This window comes from Equus asinus, chromosome 14, assembly GCF_041296235.1.
Source record: "Equus asinus isolate D_3611 breed Donkey chromosome 14, EquAss-T2T_v2, whole genome shotgun sequence".
NCBI classification, from domain to species: domain Eukaryota; kingdom Metazoa; phylum Chordata; class Mammalia; order Perissodactyla; family Equidae; genus Equus; species Equus asinus.
In genome coordinates, this window is record NC_091803.1 from 13,905,090 (window position 1) to 13,923,347 (window position 18,258).

The following is an 18,258-nucleotide window of genomic DNA, read 5'->3' on the forward strand; positions in this document are numbered from 1 at the left end:
AATAATAGCAGAGAACTTTCCAAACCTAGGGAAGGAAATCCATATGGAAGAGGCTGCCAGATCTCCTAAATATGTTAATGTAAAAAGACCTACTGCAAGGCATATAGTAGTGAAACTGGCAAAACTGAATGACAAAGAAAGCATACTAAGTGCAGCAAGGCAGATGAAAATAACCTACAAAGGAAGCCCCATCAGGCTTTCAGTGGATTTCTCTGCAGAAACCTTACAGGCTAGGAGAGACTGGAATGACATATTCAAATTATTGAAGGACAAAAACTTTCAGCCAAGAATACTCTATCCAGCGAAAATATCCTTCAGATGTGATGGAGAAATAAAACTTTCCCAGACAAACATAAGCTAAGGGAATTCATAGCCACGAGAACCCCCCTACAAGAAATCCTCAAGAAGGCCCTCATTCCTGAAAGAAAAGGGAGAAAGAGGTTACAAAACAGGGAGTAAGGAGTTAAAAAGGTAAACAGAATCAGAGCAAGATAGCAAATACTCAAATATAGCATTAAAAGCAAAGGGAAGGAAAACACCAAAAACAAAGGTAATCTTGTCATTTTAACCACAAACTCATAACACAAGATGGAATGAGATGTGAGAAAAACAACTTAGGAGGGGAAGAGGAAAGGAACTGAATTGGTTTAGTTCAAGGAAATTAGAGGCCATCAGAAAAGGGACTGTCTTATCCATGAGATCTTGAATACAAACCTCAGGATAACCACTAAACCAAAAAGCAGAATAGAGACAAAAATAATAAATAAGGAGAAAACAAAGAAGCACAACATAAAAAACTGTACAGCTCAATTGGTAGACCAGAATACACAGGATGAGAAACAAAGGAAATGGAGGAGAACCAGAAAATGAGTGATAAAATGGCAGCATTAAGCCCTCAAATATTGATAATCACCTAAATGTAAATGGATTGATTTCTCCAATAAAAAGATACAGAGTGGCAAAATGGATTAAGGAACAAGACCCAACAATATTCTGCCTCCAGGAACCACATCTCAGTTCCAATGACAGACACAGGCTCAGAGTGAAGGGATAGAAGATGATACTCCAAGCTGATGGTGAACAAAAGAAAGCAGGTATTGCAATACTTACATCAGAAAAAGTAGACTTTGAGATAAGACAGGTATAGAAAGACAAAGGGGGCAGTATGTAATGATCAAAAGGACATTCCATCAAGAAGAAATATCATTTATAAATATCTATGCACCCAACACATGAGCACCAAAGTACATAAAGCAACTATTAACCTAAAAGAAGACATTAATAATAACACAATAATAGTAGGGGACCTCAACACTCCAGTCACATCAATGGATAGATCATCCAGACAGAAAATCAACAAGGACACAGTGGAATTAAATGAAAAGTTAGACAAGATGGATGTAATAGACATATATAGAACACTCCATCCCAAAACAACAGAATACACATTCTTCTCAAGTGCGCATAGAACATTATCAAGAATAGATCATATGTTGTGAAACAAGGCGAGCCTCAATAAATTTAAGAAGATTGAAATAATAACAAGCATCTTTTCCAATCACAATGCTATAAAGCTAGAAATAAATTACAAGAAAAAAGCTAAGAAAAAGACAAAGATGTGGAGACTAAACAACATGCTATTGAATGACCAATGGATCACTGAAGAAATTAAAGGAGAAATCAAAAAATATCTAGAGACAAATGAAAATGAAAACATACCATACCAACTCATATGGGATGCAGCAAAAGCCATATTAAGAGGGAAATTCATAGCAATACAGCCTCACCTTAACAAACAAGAAAAAATCCAAATAAGCAATCTCAAAGTACACTTAATTGAATTAGAAAAAGAAGAAGAAACAAAGCCCAAACTCAGCAGAAGGAGAGAAATAATAAAAATCAGAGCAGAAAATAATGCTATTGAAACAAAAAAAGGCAGTAGAAAGGATCAGTGAAACAAAGAGCTGGTTCTTTGAGAAGATAAATAAAATTGACAAACCCCTAGCCAGACTTACAAAGAAAAAAAAAGAAAGAAAGCTCAGATAAATAAAATTAGAAATGAAAGAGGAGAAATAACAATGGATACCACAGAAATACAATGGATTATAAGAGAATACTACAAAAAACTATATAGAATGGACAATCTAGAGGAAATGGATAAATTCTTAAACTCTTACAACCTCTCAAAGCTGAATCAAGAGGAAATAGAGAATCTGAATAGACCAATCACAAGTAAAGAGATTGAAAGTAAAGAGTAATCAAAAGCATCACAAAGAGTAAAAGCCCAGGACCAGACAGCTTCCCTGGGGAATTCTACCAAACTTTCAGAGAGGATTTAATACCTATCCTTCTCAAGCTATTCCAAAAACTTAGGGAAGATGGAATGCTTCCTAACATATTCTACAAGGCCAACATCACTCTGTTTCCAAAGCCTGACAAGGACAATGCAAAAAAGGAAAACTACAGGCCAATATTGCTGATGAACATAGATGCAAAAATCCTCAACAAAATATTGGCAACCCAAACACAGCAATAAATCAAAAAGATCATACATCATGATCAAGTGGGATTTATTCCCGGGACACAAGGGTGGTTCAACATCCGCAAATCAATCAATGTGATACACCACATTAACAAAACGAGGAACAAAAACCACATGATCATCTCAATAGATGCAGAGAAAGCATTTGACAAGATCCAACAGCCATTTATGATAAAAACTCTTAACAAAATAGGGGTAGAAAGAAACTACCTCAACATAATAAAGGCCATATATGACAAACCCACAGCCAACATCATACTCATTGGGGAAAAACTGGACACCGTGCCTCTGAGAATAGGAACAAGACAAGGATGCCCACTCTCACCACTCTTATTCAACATAGTACTGGAGGTTTTGGCCAGAGCAATAAGGCAAGAGAAAGGAATAAAAGGAATCCAAATAGGGAGTGAGGAAGTGAAACTCTCACTGTCTGCAGACGACATGATCTTCTATATATCGGAAAACTATTAGAAATAATTAACACCTACTGTAAGGTTGCAAGGTACAAAATCAACTTACAAAAATCAGTTGCATTTCTCTACTCTAATAACGAACTTACAGAAAGAGAACTCAAAAATACAATTCCACTTACAATTGCAAAAAAAGAATAAAGTACCCAGGAATAAATTTAACTAAGAGGGTGAAGGACTTATACAATGAAAACTATAAGACATTATTGAAAGAAATAGATAATGACATAAAGATATGGAAAGAGATTTCATGCACATGGATTGGAAGAATAAACATAGTTAAAATGTCTATACTGCCCAAAGCAATCTACAGAGTCAATGCAATCCCAATCAGAATCCCAATGATATTCTTCATGGAAATAGAGCAAAGAATCCTAAAATTCATATGGGGCTACCAAAGACCCCAAATTCCTAAAGCAATACTGAGAAAAAAGAACAAAGCTGGAAGCATCACAATCCCTGACTTGAAAATGTACTACAAAGCCATAGTGATCAAAACAGCATGGTACTGGTACAAAAACAAGCACACAGATCAATGGAACAGACCTGAAAGCCCATAAATAAAACTGCACATATACAGACAGCTAATCTTCAACAAAGGTGCCAAGAACATACAATGGAGAAAAGACAGTCTCTTTAATAAATGATGTTGGGAATACTGGACAGCCACATGCAACAGAATGAAAGTAGACCATTATCTCATGCCATACAGAAAAATAAACTCAAAATGAATCAAAGACTTGAAGATAAGTCCTGAAATGATAAAACTTCTGGAAGATAATATACGTAGCATACTCTTTGACATTGAACTTAAAAGGTTCTTGTCAAATACCCTGTCTTCTTAGACAAGGGAAACAAAAGAAAAAATAAACGATTGGAAGGTCATCAGACTAAAGAGCTTCTGCAAGGCAAAGGAAACTAGGATCAAAACCAAAAGACAACCCACCAATTGGGAGAAAATTTTTGCAAATCATATATCCGATAAAGGGTTAAGCTCCATAATATATAAGGAATTCACACAATTGAACAACAAAAAAACAAAGAGCCTGATTGAAAAATGGGCAGAAGATATAACAGACATTTTTCCAAAGAAGATATACAGATGGCAATAAACACATGAAAAGATGTTCAACATCACTAATCATCAGGGAAATGCAAATTAAAACTACACTAAGATACCACCTTACACCTGTTAAAATGAGTGTAATCACTAAGACTAAAAATAACAAATGTTGGATGGGTGTTGAGAAAAGGGAACCCTTACACACTGCTGGTGGGAATGCAAACTGATGCAGCCACTATGGAAAATAGTATGGAAATTCCTCAAAAAACTAAAAGTAGAACTACCATACGACCCAGCTATCCCACTACTGGATATCTATCCAAAGAGCTTGAAATCGATAATCCAAAGTAGCATATGCACCCCATGTTCATTGCAGCACTATTCACAATAGCCAATGGAAACTACCCAAGTGCCCATCGACCGATGATTGGATAAAGAAGATGTGGTATATATATACAATGGAATACTACTCAGCCAGAAAAAAAGACAAATTCATCCCATTTGCAACAACATGGAAAGACCTGGAGGGAATTATGCTTACCAAAATAAGCCAGACTGAGAAAGACAAACACCGGATGATTTCACTCATATGTGGAATACAAACAAGCACATGGACGAAGAAAACAGTTCAGTGGTTACCAGGGGAAGAGGGGTGGGGGGTGGGCACAGGGGGTGGAGGGGAGCACCTATGTGGTGACAGACAAGAAATAACTTACAACTGAAATTTCACAATGATGTAAACTATTATGAACTCAAATAAAAAAATGAAAATAATAAAAAATTGACATAATACTGAGCCACAAAAAAAAATCAAACTTCAATAAGATCCTCACAATAGTTGGAAGCAAATTCACTGTCTATGCTTATTAGAAATTAATAATAAAACTGTAAATACCATGTCTCAATTGAGATAAAAATTTTTAATTACTTAGTCAAAGAAAAACATATAATAACATACTATTTAGAAAATAAACACCAGAGTTAAAAAGAAAAACCTTCCTGGAATAAATGTAAAGCTGTACTCTATAAGCTAAATTCATAGTATTAAATGCTTTATTATTTAAAATGGGAAGGATTCAAAAAATGAATGAAATAGTCAATTTTCAAAGAGAAATTACCAAAAACAGAAAGGACTCAGGCTTAAGAAAATTCAGAGTTAGTAAATAATAAAAACCTATATAGGAATAAGTTTATTAGGAAACAGAATAGTGGGAGGAGTAGTAAATGCAGGAAGTGGTTATTTAGGGAAAAAACAACCAAAAAAACAGACAAGACTCTTGCAAACCTAACAACAAAAGAGTTCACTGAAATCACGAGTGAGTACATGCTCAATTATAGGTTGATAAATCTAAGAACCTTTGTGACATGGATGATTTCCTAAAACAATAAAAAATTTGAAAAAGTGGATTTAAGCAGTAGTAAACTACAACTGATAGGTAGACAAAGAAGTTAAGAATGCCATGAAAGAACTACCTTTCATATAGATTTTAAGTTCAGGAGATTTTATGGGTAAATTCTTGTGAAAATTTAAGGGACAGATTATTCCCACATAGAAGATTCTAGAACACAGAGAAATATGGAAAACTATGAATTCAAATTCACTTCATAAAATGGTATCATAACCCTGATGCCAATATCCATTCATAATTTTTAAAAATACAGATTAAAACAAGAGGCCAGTTTTCTTACTGATCTGAGTGGAGGAAAATACTCAGTATTGGCGAGGGTTTGGGGAAAGAGGACCCTCACACAACTGGAGTGTAAGTTGGCACAGCCTTTGGGAATACGTGAGGGACTATCTATCAAAATGTAAAAGACCCGTGCATGCCCTTTGACCCGGTGATTTCAGTGCTAGGAATTTATCCCGTGGAAACGCTGCACACGTGTTCAAAGGCCTGTGTTCAAGGGTGCTCTTTGCAGCTTTGTTTGTGATGTGACAACAAACTGAATGTCTTTAAATAGGAGACTGATTAGGTAAATATGATACATTGTACATGGGAGACCAGCAGCCATTTTTTAAAAAGGCACAGACGTCTGTGTACTGAAATAGAAGGATACTTGAGGTACAGGAAATAGAAACAGCAAGTTTAGAGCAGAATAGCGTGCAGGCTGATTCTACTGTGTCATATGTCTACACCCACATCTAAATCTATGCCTGTATCTACGTCTGTAAGGTGAACATTTCCACAGAAAGAGGTGGTGGCCGGGGAGATAAAGTGGAGAGGGGAGATTTTACTTTTCATTTGACTCCCGTCTGTGTCATTTGAGCAATTTTTTGTACTGTGCAAGTATCACCAGTACCTTTATTATTTTTAAAATGTAACACTTATCTTTATCAAAGTTGTATAGGCACATAATTTAAAGAGTCAACAAATTCCACGCAGCTTATAAAAACAGCGACCCTGCATAAGCCTCCTCACTCCCTTCCACTCCCCAGAGGCAACTATTTTCAACACCTGTAGCTACGTCCTTTAGCATTAACCCCATATTTACAAATCATCCGTGTACACTGCTGTTGCTTGATTTTGTTGTTTTAGGTGGTATCTATTCACTTCCAATATTGAAATTGAGGATTTAGGTCTCTTACACTGCCGTTTTCTCCATCTTACTCAACTTCTCAGCAATCAATATTCTCCCTTTCGTGAAACGGGTCTTCATTTGGCTTCTGGGACAACATTCTCTCCCTTGGTTCTTCTCTTGCCTCTCTAGCAGCTCCTTCTCAGTCTTCTTTGTTGGCTTCTCCTTGTCTTCCCACCTGGACCAGTCACAGTTCAGTCCTAGGACCTCCTCTCTGTCTCCACTCACTTCCCAGACAATTGTTTCCAGTCCCAGGGCAATAATTATCAGCGATATGCTGATGATCCCCACATTTACACATCCAGCCAACTCTGTCCCTGAACTTGAGACTCAGATCTCACAGCCTACTCACACCTCCATTTGTTTCTCTTGCAGCACTTCAAATTTAAGATGTCCTGAACAGAACTCTGGATTCCTCCCACGCCGGTCCCCCCTCCACTTTCCTTCTCAGTAAATGGCAACTCCATTCTTCAAGATGCTCAGGCCAAAAGCCTTAGAATCATCATTGGTTCTTCTCTCTTCCACACCCCTCACATCCAATCTGCAAATCCTGTCTGCTCTGGCTTCAAAATATCACCAGCATCTGGCTACTTCTCACCTGCCATTGCTGTCACCCTGTTCAAACCACATCATCTCTCACTAGTCTCCCTACTTTTGATCTTGCTCATTTGTGTAGTCTTACTCTCCATAGACAGCCAGAGGGACACTTTTACAGTGTAGATCAGATCAATGTAGATCAGATCACGGCACTCCTCTGCAGGAAACCCTCACAGGCTCCCATGACACTCAGAGTGAAAGTTCTTTCCTTGGCTTTCAAAGCCACATAGGACCTGCCCCCACTGCCTGTTCTGACCTCACCCCATGCCACTCTCAGTGTCTTCATCTGCTTCAGCCACACTTGTCCCACCTCACGACCTTTGCCCTTGCTGTTCCCTCTTGACTGGAATATTCTTCTCCAGATCTCTCCCTCACTTCCTACAGATCTGTGCCTAGCCTGGATTTTTCTCCTGGCTTCTCTAGATCCAGCCCCCAGCTCCTCTCTACCCTGCTTTGTGCCTTTGGAGGCTGGTCTTGGTGGACTCCACTCATGGGCTCTCTCACTGGCTGGTTCCTATTCAGTGGCCAGTAGTAGTCACCAGTGGGAGACAGAAGAGAGAGGAGGGTAGGTCAGGGCATAGCTCTTGGCCCCCTCCCTGACAGGCACTGTATTAGTCAGGGTTCTCCAGAGAAATAGAACCAATAGGATACACAGACATATAGAAAGAGTTTTGTTATGAGGGATTGGCTCACACAATTATGATGGCTGAGAAGTCCTACAGTCTGCCACCTGCAAGCTGGAGGCCCAGGAAACCCCATGGTGTAGTTCCAGTGCAAAACTGAAGGCCTGAGAACCAGAGAGGCCAATGTTCTAAGTCTTAGTCTCATTCCAAAGGCCAGAGGACCAGGAGCTTCAATGTCCGAAGGCAGGAGAAGATGGATGTCCCAGCTCAAGCAGAGAGCAAATTTGTCCTTCCTCCACCTTTTTGTTCTGTTTGGGCCCTCAAGAGATTAGATGATGCCCATCCACTGCTCATCTGTACTGAAAACACTCTCACTCTAGGACACAACCAGAAATGATATCTTACCAGCTATCTGGGCATCCCTTAGTCCAGTCAAGTTGGCACTTAGAACTAACCATCATGTTGACTCCATCTTCCCAGAGGTCACAGCTCCTCTCTGGGGCCCTCTCATGTACTCCAGTCCTCTCTGGGTACCAGTACTTTCTCCCTCCCCTGCTCCTTAGGTCTGTGGCTGCTCCCAGGAGTCTCACCATCCCTGACTGATTTCCCTACCCTGTGTCCAACTCAAAACTCTCCTCAGTTACCCAGTTTGAGTGGTTTTTCCTGCCAGGACTCTGGCTAATATCCCATAGGCCTGCCCTGTCCCATCTGAATGAAGTAACACCCCAGCCACCTCTATCCCACTGATTCTGCTTCATTTTCCTGCTTTTCTCCTTTTACCACCACCTGACATACAGGCAGAATTAATTTCTTTGCTTTTTTTTTTTAGTCTTCTTCCCACACTCAAATGTACGTTCCATCATTGAGCCCTTTTCTGTTTTGTTTTGTTTTTAACTGCTGTTTGCCCAGTGCCCAGCTTAGCGCCTGACACATGGCAGGCACTCAGTCAGTGTTTGTTAAGTCAGAGGTGAGACATCTTGGATCAATCCTCAATTTTCCGTGTCTTTCCTTTTAGTTTCTGTATTACTTTCCGGTGGCTGCTGTAATGGATCACCACAGACTGGGTGACTTACAAGAACAGAGTTCAATCTCGCGCAGCCTAGGACAGCAGTCGGGGATCAAGTGTCAGCCGGCTGCATGCCCTCGGGAGGCTCTGAGGAGGGTCTGTTCCCTGTTCTTCCAGCTCCTGGCGGCCGCCTCACTCCCGTCTCCGCGTCCGTGGCCACACTGCCTGCTCTTCCGTCTGTGTCAAGCTCCCTCTGCCTTTCTCTTCCAAGGACACTGGTGTTTGCATTTAGGTCCCACCCAGATCATCCCAGACAACCTCCTCATCTCACAATCCCCAACTGAGTCACATCTGTCACCACGTAAGGTAATAGTCACAGGGTCTGGGGATTCTGATGTGGACAGATCTTTGGGGGCCTCAATTCAAGTGCTACGGTTTCTAAATCTTTGATCTTTTATTCTACCTTCTGAGAGATCCCCTCAAACTTCACCTCTCCATCCTTTTACTGAATTTTCCATCCGTATTATTACGTCTCTAATTTCCAAGAGCTTTTTACTGTTTGGAAAGCTCCTTTCTAAAGCACTCTTTCTTGTGAGCTGCATGTGACCTCTTAACTTCCTGACAATGATAGTTATTTGAAAGTTCTACTCTCCCTCTGTTGTTTTGGTTCCTTTTGCTCTCTGCCTTTCATGGGAGAAGCTTTCCTTAAATGTTTAGTCTAAGCATATTTTAAAACGGGATGTCTGACCTCGGCATCCCAGACACAGCTGAGGCGTTGGTGCATCCACAGTGCTGGGGGACTTGGTCTGAGACCGAGACCCCACTCTCCCTGTGCCCTTGGCTCCCAGCATGCAGAGAGCCGGCTGACCGGAAACTGTGTGTGTGGGTGGGAGAAAGTGCTTGTCAGTTAGTGGGCTGTAGGGTGATCGGTTAGATTTCTAAGTCTTTTCTGGCCCATCAGATAGATTTCCCAGAGAAGAACCCCTGATCTTCTGCAGGTGGTGGGGGGACACCAGCCTGGCTGCCTGAGTCCTGGGCGGCATCTGAGGGGGTCGAGGTGTGTAGGGTCTCATCAGTTCACCAAACCTCTGGTTTCAAGGACTGAACCCTTGCCCCCAGTATGCCTGGGGCACTCCTCCCAGTGTCCCTCTGGTTCATCCTTTCTGGAAAGCACATTTCCAGGCTTCTGCTCAGGGGGGGTGAAGGGGGGGATGGAGGATTCCTGCTTCTTAATGTGATTTTCAACTAGTTCTCTAGTTTTCAGACCCCTTTTCTGTCCCACTTCCAGAGGTCCTTGTGGCTGCCATTCCTGAACCTTTGGGGGATTTTGCAGTGTAAATCACCTTTTTTCTGGGTTTCCCCACTGCTGGCTTAGGGTTTAGCTCCTCTGGTCTCCCAAGCCAGTTACACTAGTCTGCTTCCAACTTCCCAAATTTTGTTTTTGTCCACCTAGGTCACATATTTTTTGTCCTTGTGGATTTTTGTCTTGAAAATTCCCTTTGCTGTCATTTTAGTAGATTTGGAGAGGCATGGAGGTAAACATGTGATGTAACCCACTGACTTGGCCAGAATTTATGCCTTACTTTTACAGTGAAAATTATCAAAAATAAACATTCAAAAATAATGTTGCACATTAATAATAAAAATAAAGAATATAGAGGAAAAAGTCTTGTGAGACATTTACATAATCTTTAGAAGAACACCCCCAAGGTCTCCTGAGTGACATAAACTGGGACCCATTCCTGGGTGGGAAGATTGTATATTACACTGATTTCCATTTTTTGTCAATTCCTTTATAGGTTTAATGCAATTCTGATTTAAGAAACCCCCATGAATGTTTTTCTCAGGACTGGGCAAACTTATTCTAACATTTATGTGAAAGAATAGTCAGGTAACAATAATAAAGTTTTTGAGGAAGGAGTAATGTAGTTGAGATGAAAATAGTCTTATCAGCCATGAAACATGATAAAGTTACAAGAACTAAAACAGTGAGGGAGTAGGGGGCTGGCTCCGTGGCCCAGTGGTTAAGTTCGCGCGCTCTGCTGCGGCGGCCCAGGGTTCGGATCCTGAGCTCGGACATGGCACCGCTCCTCAGGCCACGTTGAGGCGGCGTCCCATATCCCACAACTAGAAGGACCTGCAACTAAGATATACAACTGTGTACTGGTGTTGGGGGGTTTGGGGAGATAAAGCAGAAAAAAAAAACAACGGAAGATTGGCAACAGTTGTTAGCCCAGGTGCCAATCTTTAAAAAAACAAAACAAAACAAAACAGTGAGGGAGTGATTCAAGAGAAGACAGACCAGTGAAACAGGACAGACAGACCAGAAATAGATAGTGGTCTACAAAAGAACTTAAAAGCCAGGCCTACGAATCAATGGAGGAGAGAAAAAATATTCAATAAATGGGGTTGGGACAATTTGTTTGTTTCTTAATATAAAGATCAATTTAATTCTTTACCTCACACCATGTACCAATGTAACCACGTGCCCACCAGGACCAGTTCAGCTCACCCCATCTCTTATGAATAGAGTGGTTAAGATTCAGAAAATATGCAAAGTCCTATAGCCAGGCCATGTGCAAAAGAAGAAATCCTGAGCTGAAACACCCTTGGAACCAAAGATCCTCCTCCCCATGGAACCCAAGGACCAGGACACAACCAGAACTCGGAAGCTGTACTCCTATCAAAAGCGAGGGGTCCCTCATTCAGGAAGATCCAGTGCTAAAATTCCTTCCCCATCTCATCAGAAATGTTTGGAGCCCCATCATAATGTCTACAACCCTGTCATGAATGTTTCAAATCTTACCATAAATGCTTGAAGCCCACCAATCAAAACCTGTCCCACCAGCATTTCCATGTGCCAGCCTGTTCTCTCTAACATGTTAAATTTTTTCCCAAATCCTGAAGTGGGGAGACAGATCTGAGGGCACATGCCCCCTGTATCCCTGCAGATCAATCTTGCAGAATAAAGCTGATCTCTTTTCCCAAGGCTGCTGCCTAATTAATTGGCTTGTTTATGTGCATTGGGCAGAGAACCCCAATTTTGTGTGATAACACCAATGGGAATGCTTGCTATATTAAAGACTTATGTGAAAAGTAATCAAATCATACAAAAATTAGAATAAACTAAAATATTTTCAACCCTTAGTGGGATATGGGATTTGGAGCTTAGAAATAAAAGAGGACAATTATAAAGGAGAATGATTAGATTTGGCTACAAAAATAAAATATCTGTATGTAAAAAAATCAATAAGACAACCACAAACTTATCAGTTATATTCAGTACAAATATCCCTTTAGTGTGATATCCTTGCATGGTGGTACTTCACTTGGATTAAAAATGTTTCTTTTCATTACTTTCTTGTATTTCTTTAAAAATAATGATCATAAATATGCAGTGAATTGCCGTAATTGAAAGAATTAATTTATTGATGAAAAATCTCATAGTGAATGTGACTGAGAGGAGAAATGAGAAAAGTGAGGAAGATTCAGGAAGGAGGCAGAGGGACCTAAGGAGAGGCCACATCTCTCAGAAGCCACTTAAGGGAACACAGGGACGGCAGACATTATAAATCCAAGGCTTAATCAGGATGAGCCACTTTCTATTTGCCCTAAAACCAGCCCAGTGGTGCAGACGGGGCAGGAGTTTACAAGGGGAGGCATGGAGAGCCTCCTTCCCAAGGGAACAGATATGCAGCACTGACATTGTTTAGAATTGCCAGCCCAAGTCATTCTAAAAAGCAAACCGACTTAGAGGATCTTTAGTTTTCCAAAAGATTTTCTACAGACAATGCACCCCTATTGCCAGCGCCTGGGAGAGATCCCTCCCCCACTGTTCTGGAGGCAGATAAACCCGGGTTCAAGTTCCCACGCCCCACCCAGAAATAGAGGAAGATCTGTTATGCAACACACCCATTATTAGGTTTAAAACAGGTCAAGAGGACAAGATGATCAAGTCAGTGGGTGAGGCCAAGCAACTGGTTAAGAGAGGAGGGTCTGGGGTTAAACTGGATTCAGATCCACCTGCACCACGAGGGAGACTTTGGGCAAGTGTTAGATCTGGGAGCCTCAGTTTCCCTATCTGTAAAGGGAAGAGGAGAGCAGTACCTGCAGTTACTGTGGGGCCATGGTGCAGGTTAACTTGGGTGACGCACACCCAGGTATTCAGCCGGACAAAGTGCACAGTAAGCGGCAGGGGCCGTTTTTGTAACCACAGGACCAGAAACAGAATTTGCCACTCCAAAATATGCCTTTTTGGCTTAAGGATTATTTTGAGATGATGATGATTATTAAGAAATAGCAGGTGCAGGAAAAGCTCTGGAAAACCTGGTAGAAGTTACTCTTTTGTAAGGGAAATGTACATTTATAAGAGAAATCTCCGTTTGTAAGGGTGTCTCCTTCTCTGTGCCAGGAAGGGAAGGATGAGGTAAATCTCTAGAAACTCTTGCCCATGGAGAAGGCAAGGACTGAAATCTGCATAACAACTTTTCACTCATTTATTGTGTTTTTCTTGGTAACCTCCCATAATGGACCCCATATTAACAACAGAGTGTTAAAGCTGATTTTCAGGAGCAGCAAGACAGCCAGGAGCATGAGCAGAAGAGAAAACTGTGACCTGCCAATCAAAATGCACCCTGCCAGTGCTCCCACATACCAGCCAGCCCTCCTTAATCCCTTAAGCTTCACCCCAAACCTGGGCTGGTGAGACAGATTTGAGAGCCTTGCTTCCTGTCTCCTTGCTGATTGACCTCCCAATAGAGCTTTTTCTTTTCTCAAAAGCCAGTGGCATAATACATTGGCTTTTTATGTGCATCAAGCATTGAGCCCTCTTGTCTGGGAACATTATTGCTGCTGCAGACTTGCCTCTTAATGACCAGGACAGAGGGCCAGTATCACGGTGGACAATGTGGACAATGTGACTACAACAAGGAGAGATGGCAGCTGGGGAGGGCAGTGAGAGGATAGGAGGATAAAGAGTATAGAGACAGAGGAAGAGGGAGATGGGAAAGGAGAGAAAAGAGGAAGGATGGGGTAGAAGAGTTGAGGGTCATGTTCTTGGGGGCAGGGTGGGAAGAGGAAGCCGGGAGGTTGGGAAAACAGATGATGGGCATTGCCAGGGGACAGAGGCTGCTTGAGCTGTCACTGGGGACCTACTGTGTATGCTGGGCTGAGCTCCTGGCTGTGGGGAGAAGATATGGGGCAAGCTGGGGTTCCACACACAGACGAGGTGAGGCAGGGCACATCCAGAGAAGTCAAGTTCCCTGAAGTGGGGCAAGGGCAGGGGGCAGGGCTGGAGCCCCAGCTTGGAGCAAGAAGGGAGGATAACTAGGGAGCCCAGAAGATGCTGAGGCCTGGGGAGTGAGGGTGGGGGCTGGACCTGGAGGGGACAATGAGGGGAAGTGGCAAGGAAGGCAGCACAAGTTTGGGGAAGATTAAGGTGAAAAGGATAAACTTGTCAGAGGCCTGGGGAGGAGGATTGGAGGAGAGAGGGAGAGGACTTTGAGAGAAGGGTCAGGAGGAAGGGGGCCTTGGCCAGGACTGGGGGACGAGGGTGTCTGTGGCTTCCAGGAGCCTCAGTGGGTGGGCAAGTTGGCTGTCAGGGCAGCTGGACTCACTGTGGGTGATGGTGAGTTTGGTCCCTTGCACGGACTGCCCAATCAGCTTGCCATCTTTCAGCGTGTTCCACTGGACCCGGCAGAAGTATGTACTTTCGTCCTCCCTCCTCAGGTTTGAGATCCGTAGGGAGCCAGTCTTTGAACCCTCTGTCCAATCCAGGAAGAGCCGGTTCTTGTAATCCTTATGGATGAAAGGAGGGGTCATGCTATAGATGAACTCCCCATGGAAGTGCTTCCGTCTCCAGGATATACTCATGCTGTGAACCTTGGCTGACTCCCAGGAGTAATAAAAGGAGAAAGGGATGTGGATGGAGCCACCCTTGGGGGCTGAGAGGTGCTCTGGTTGGTTGACTCCATAGTCAACCTTTGAATTGGATTCTGCCCAGGGATCTAGAAAGGGAGGAAGACAGAGAGTCTTTGAAGCCATTGGGAGAGACAAAGAAGACAACCTCAGACCTTCTGGCACCCTCATCCATGGGCAGTAGTGTGACAGATGTTAGGACTGGCCCTCTGGCCTGGTTATCCCCTTCTCCAGGCTTGGGATAAGGAGGAGATGAGGGGTTGAGGGGGGCCCAGCATTATGGATCCAGACCTTAATTAGGGATGGAAGGCCTGGCCAGCTACCCCAGCAGACCTCTTCTCCAGGTACCTGACTACAGGGTTTTTTCCCATGGTCCTGGGCAGAGCCAGGGTGGTCCTGGCCACTCACCAGCCTGCAGAGACACCAGCAACAGCAGCAGCAGGGGCAGCCCCATCTTTCTGCTCTCCTCCAGGGGGTTGAGAAGACAAGCAGTACTGTAGGGAGGGGCCAGCTCGGGGGACTCTTGGCATCTGGAGAGCAAGGATCAGCCTCCTTCAGAGGACAGAGGGAGGGTGGAAGCCCTCCCCAAACCGGCCCACCCCCAAGTGACCAGTACTTCCTTCATCAATCTGGCTTCTTGTTTTCGTGTGTTGCAAGAGGGCCTCCCTTGTGGTCAGAACAAAGAGATCCTGATATAGATCCCCAGCCCCCATATTCATGCTGAAGAGCATTGTCCTGAACTTGGCTGGGGCCTCTCTTCTCTCTTCAACTCCCTGCCTCTGCCAGCTCCCTAGGCATCTCCTTAGGAGTCAGTCTCTGTCTCTCTCTGTCTCTCACTCTCTCTTCCTTTGCTCTGGTTCTCTGACTGTCTCCCAGCCCATATCTCTCTCTCATCCCAAAGGAAGAGGCAGCAGCAGAACAGCTCAGGGTCTTCCGTGAGAGGAAAGCAGCCATAGATCTCTGCCCAGCTACAGTTCCTTAGAGAAAAGGAGGTATGCACTGATGGTAGTCAGGTGTCCTCAGTCCCCAGCCCCAGCACCATGCCACCCTGCTTGCTCTTGGCCCTCCCTTCCAAGCATGGGCCCCCTTGCAGTCCTCAGGCAGAACCAAGGCCCACCAGGCTCCTTCCTGCCCCTGGTCTGCTCCCCATGTGCAGTCTCACACCCTCAATAAGGTTAAGAGGTGACGGTGGGCTGACATTCTCAACTTCCCAGGGAGTGGGGCTTCTGGAGGCCACATCTTGACTCACAGAAGGCAAGACTAGACCTGCAGGGCCCTCTGTCCTCGCCACTCCACAGATGAGGAGACCAGGCTCACAGAAGCCTTGCCCAGCTCTGTGGCTCTTAAGTGGTAGGTTTAGGACTCGAGCACCAGTCTTGCTGAGTCCACAGAGCCTTCGGCTCCTTCTGGATGCTTCTGCCTGATTACACCATAGAATCTGGGCCTCAGCTCCTGAATGCAGAGTTCTGGGAGGTGAACCCCAGGAAGCTGTAATTTTACAACACTCCTTGGGTGATTCCATCTCACAGCTGTGAGAGCCCTGAATAAACCAGGACCTTCCTTGGACAGAGCAGGAAATAAGGGCTCATAGCAGAAATGTCACCCTGGGGACAGTCCCTGGGACCGTCTCTAATGGAAGACCCTGCAAGTCTGTGACTGGTAGAGGCCTGGGGTAAGAAATTGGGGCCTGGGACCTTTGGTGACCCACAGGGCTGGCTCTGAAGGAAGCTCTGCCTCATTCTCTCCCAAGGATGAGGTTGGCATTGGCTTACTGAGTCGACAGTAGGGGAAGGAGAATGTGATTTCTTCCGAGGAGGAAACATGTCAGTTTCCTCTTAAATCCTAATAGTTCTTTTTCTACGCTTCTTACACCACCAGCCAGGAAGCCCCCACCCCCTCTCTGTGCCTGCTTTTCTTACCCTTCCTCCCAGGTCTCAGAGGAGAGGTTCTGCATTTTCATGGACTCCCTTTCTCTGAGTCAGGCCTTAAATGTCCATTGCTTCATTTTCAACTTTACAACATTTTGCTGTGGACATATCTTATCTCCATTTTCTCCATAGGGAAACTGAGGCATGGAGCCTCAGTGTAATGGAGTCCTCTTGGCTGTGAAAGATGTTTGGGTGAATTGCTCAGAAGAGAGACAAGGGACCCACTGGCTTCTTGGCAAGGGCCTCCAGAGGATGACTTGCCCAATGACACCTGGGGTCCATTCTTGCCTTGCCTCACTAGCTGTGGGACCTGGCTGGACATTCTCCTCCTTGCCAGGCTGTTTTAGGAGGGGGCTGAATCCCACCAGGGCCATCATCGCCCACTCTGTTGAGCAGCACAGAACTTTCTCTTTTTCTCCCTGAAGCCCCAGTGCATGGCTGTATATCCTAGCTGTAAGTCATTCTAGTTCTTCTAGTCAGCCACTGCCACAGCATAGAAACTGACAGACGGGTCATGTGGTTCTGCAACCAGGACACAAACCTGGGCCACGAACCTGTGATGCCAAAGAGGTAAGTGCTGAACTTTAACCACTAGGCCATCAGGGCTGGCTCACAGAAGTTTTACATAACAGGCTCCCCATAACTTTTACATAGTACTTGCTATTCAGGTGCCTCAGGCCCTACTGCTCCCAGGTATGGTCTCCCTAGATGCAAGTTGCACATTTCATGTCACATTTAGGCCCTTGGACCTAGTTGCATACTCATGAGGCTAGAAAATGTGAGGTGTGATTCCTGCTCAGGGATGGTGTGTTCATCCTCCTTCCATCAGCAGGAATGAGAGGGCCTGGGAATCAGCCTTGAGCTGTGGCTCTACTCACAGAGGGGGCTTTCTGGGAGAAGAAGGCCCTGGTGTTTTGTGATTCAAAGATGAGCAGAGCTTGAATGCAGCCCTTTAGCCCAGCAGGTGGCCATGGGAAAGGAGTCAGAGCAGTGTGATCAGGAGCAGGACAGAGTGAGGGCAGGAGCTGTGGACCATATTTCAGGAACCACTGTCTTAGATCTTCCTCATGTTCTGCCAAGCTTCCACTCTCCCTTCCTCATTGGCCATATCCATCACTGTCCCAGCTCCTTGTCTCTCCATGGCACCTCACCCTGCTCTTGTTTTTTCCTCAAGATCAGGAGTAAAGCAAAGACATCTGCTCTTACTACCTCAATTCATTGTGTTGGAGGATGTAGCCCATGCCATAAGGGAAGAAAATGGAATTAAAAGTATTCTGTATATATGTATTTGGCATCCATTCAAAACACGGCCACTTATATTTGCTATTTTCCTTAGTTTTTGTATTATTCATACTCTGGCTTTGTGGCCTCACTGACGGGAGAGACTGCCCCTCCCAGGGCTAGCCAATTCTTAGAGACAGCATAGGGCCCTCCTGGGAGCATGCCTTTCGTATACAAACTAACCTATCCAGGGCCCACACTCTAAACCGCCTCCTTTATCTAACTCACACACCAAGGCAATATTTTCCCTGCCCT

The 18,258-nt window shown here is 44.0% G+C and overlaps 1 protein-coding gene across 2 annotated transcripts in view; it reads right to left on the reverse strand.

The window, feature by feature from the left end:
- LOC106827793 (paired immunoglobulin-like type 2 receptor alpha) overlaps positions 1–15,401 on the reverse strand; it is a 28,865-nt gene extending 13,464 nt beyond the window's left edge. The window contains exons 1-2 of one of the 2 annotated variants that reach the window (XM_044747557.2): positions 15,203–15,401; positions 14,494–14,883 (exon numbers count right to left, since the gene is read on the reverse strand). In XM_044747557.2, the coding sequence (XP_044603492.1) occupies positions 14,494–14,883; positions 15,203–15,248 (436 nt within the window). In that variant the 5' untranslated portion in view covers positions 15,249–15,401. The remainder of the gene's footprint in view (positions 1–14,493; positions 14,884–15,202) is intronic. The other variant, XM_044747559.2, reaches the window with a different exon arrangement.
- Between the last annotated feature and the right edge of the window lie 2,857 nt (positions 15,402–18,258).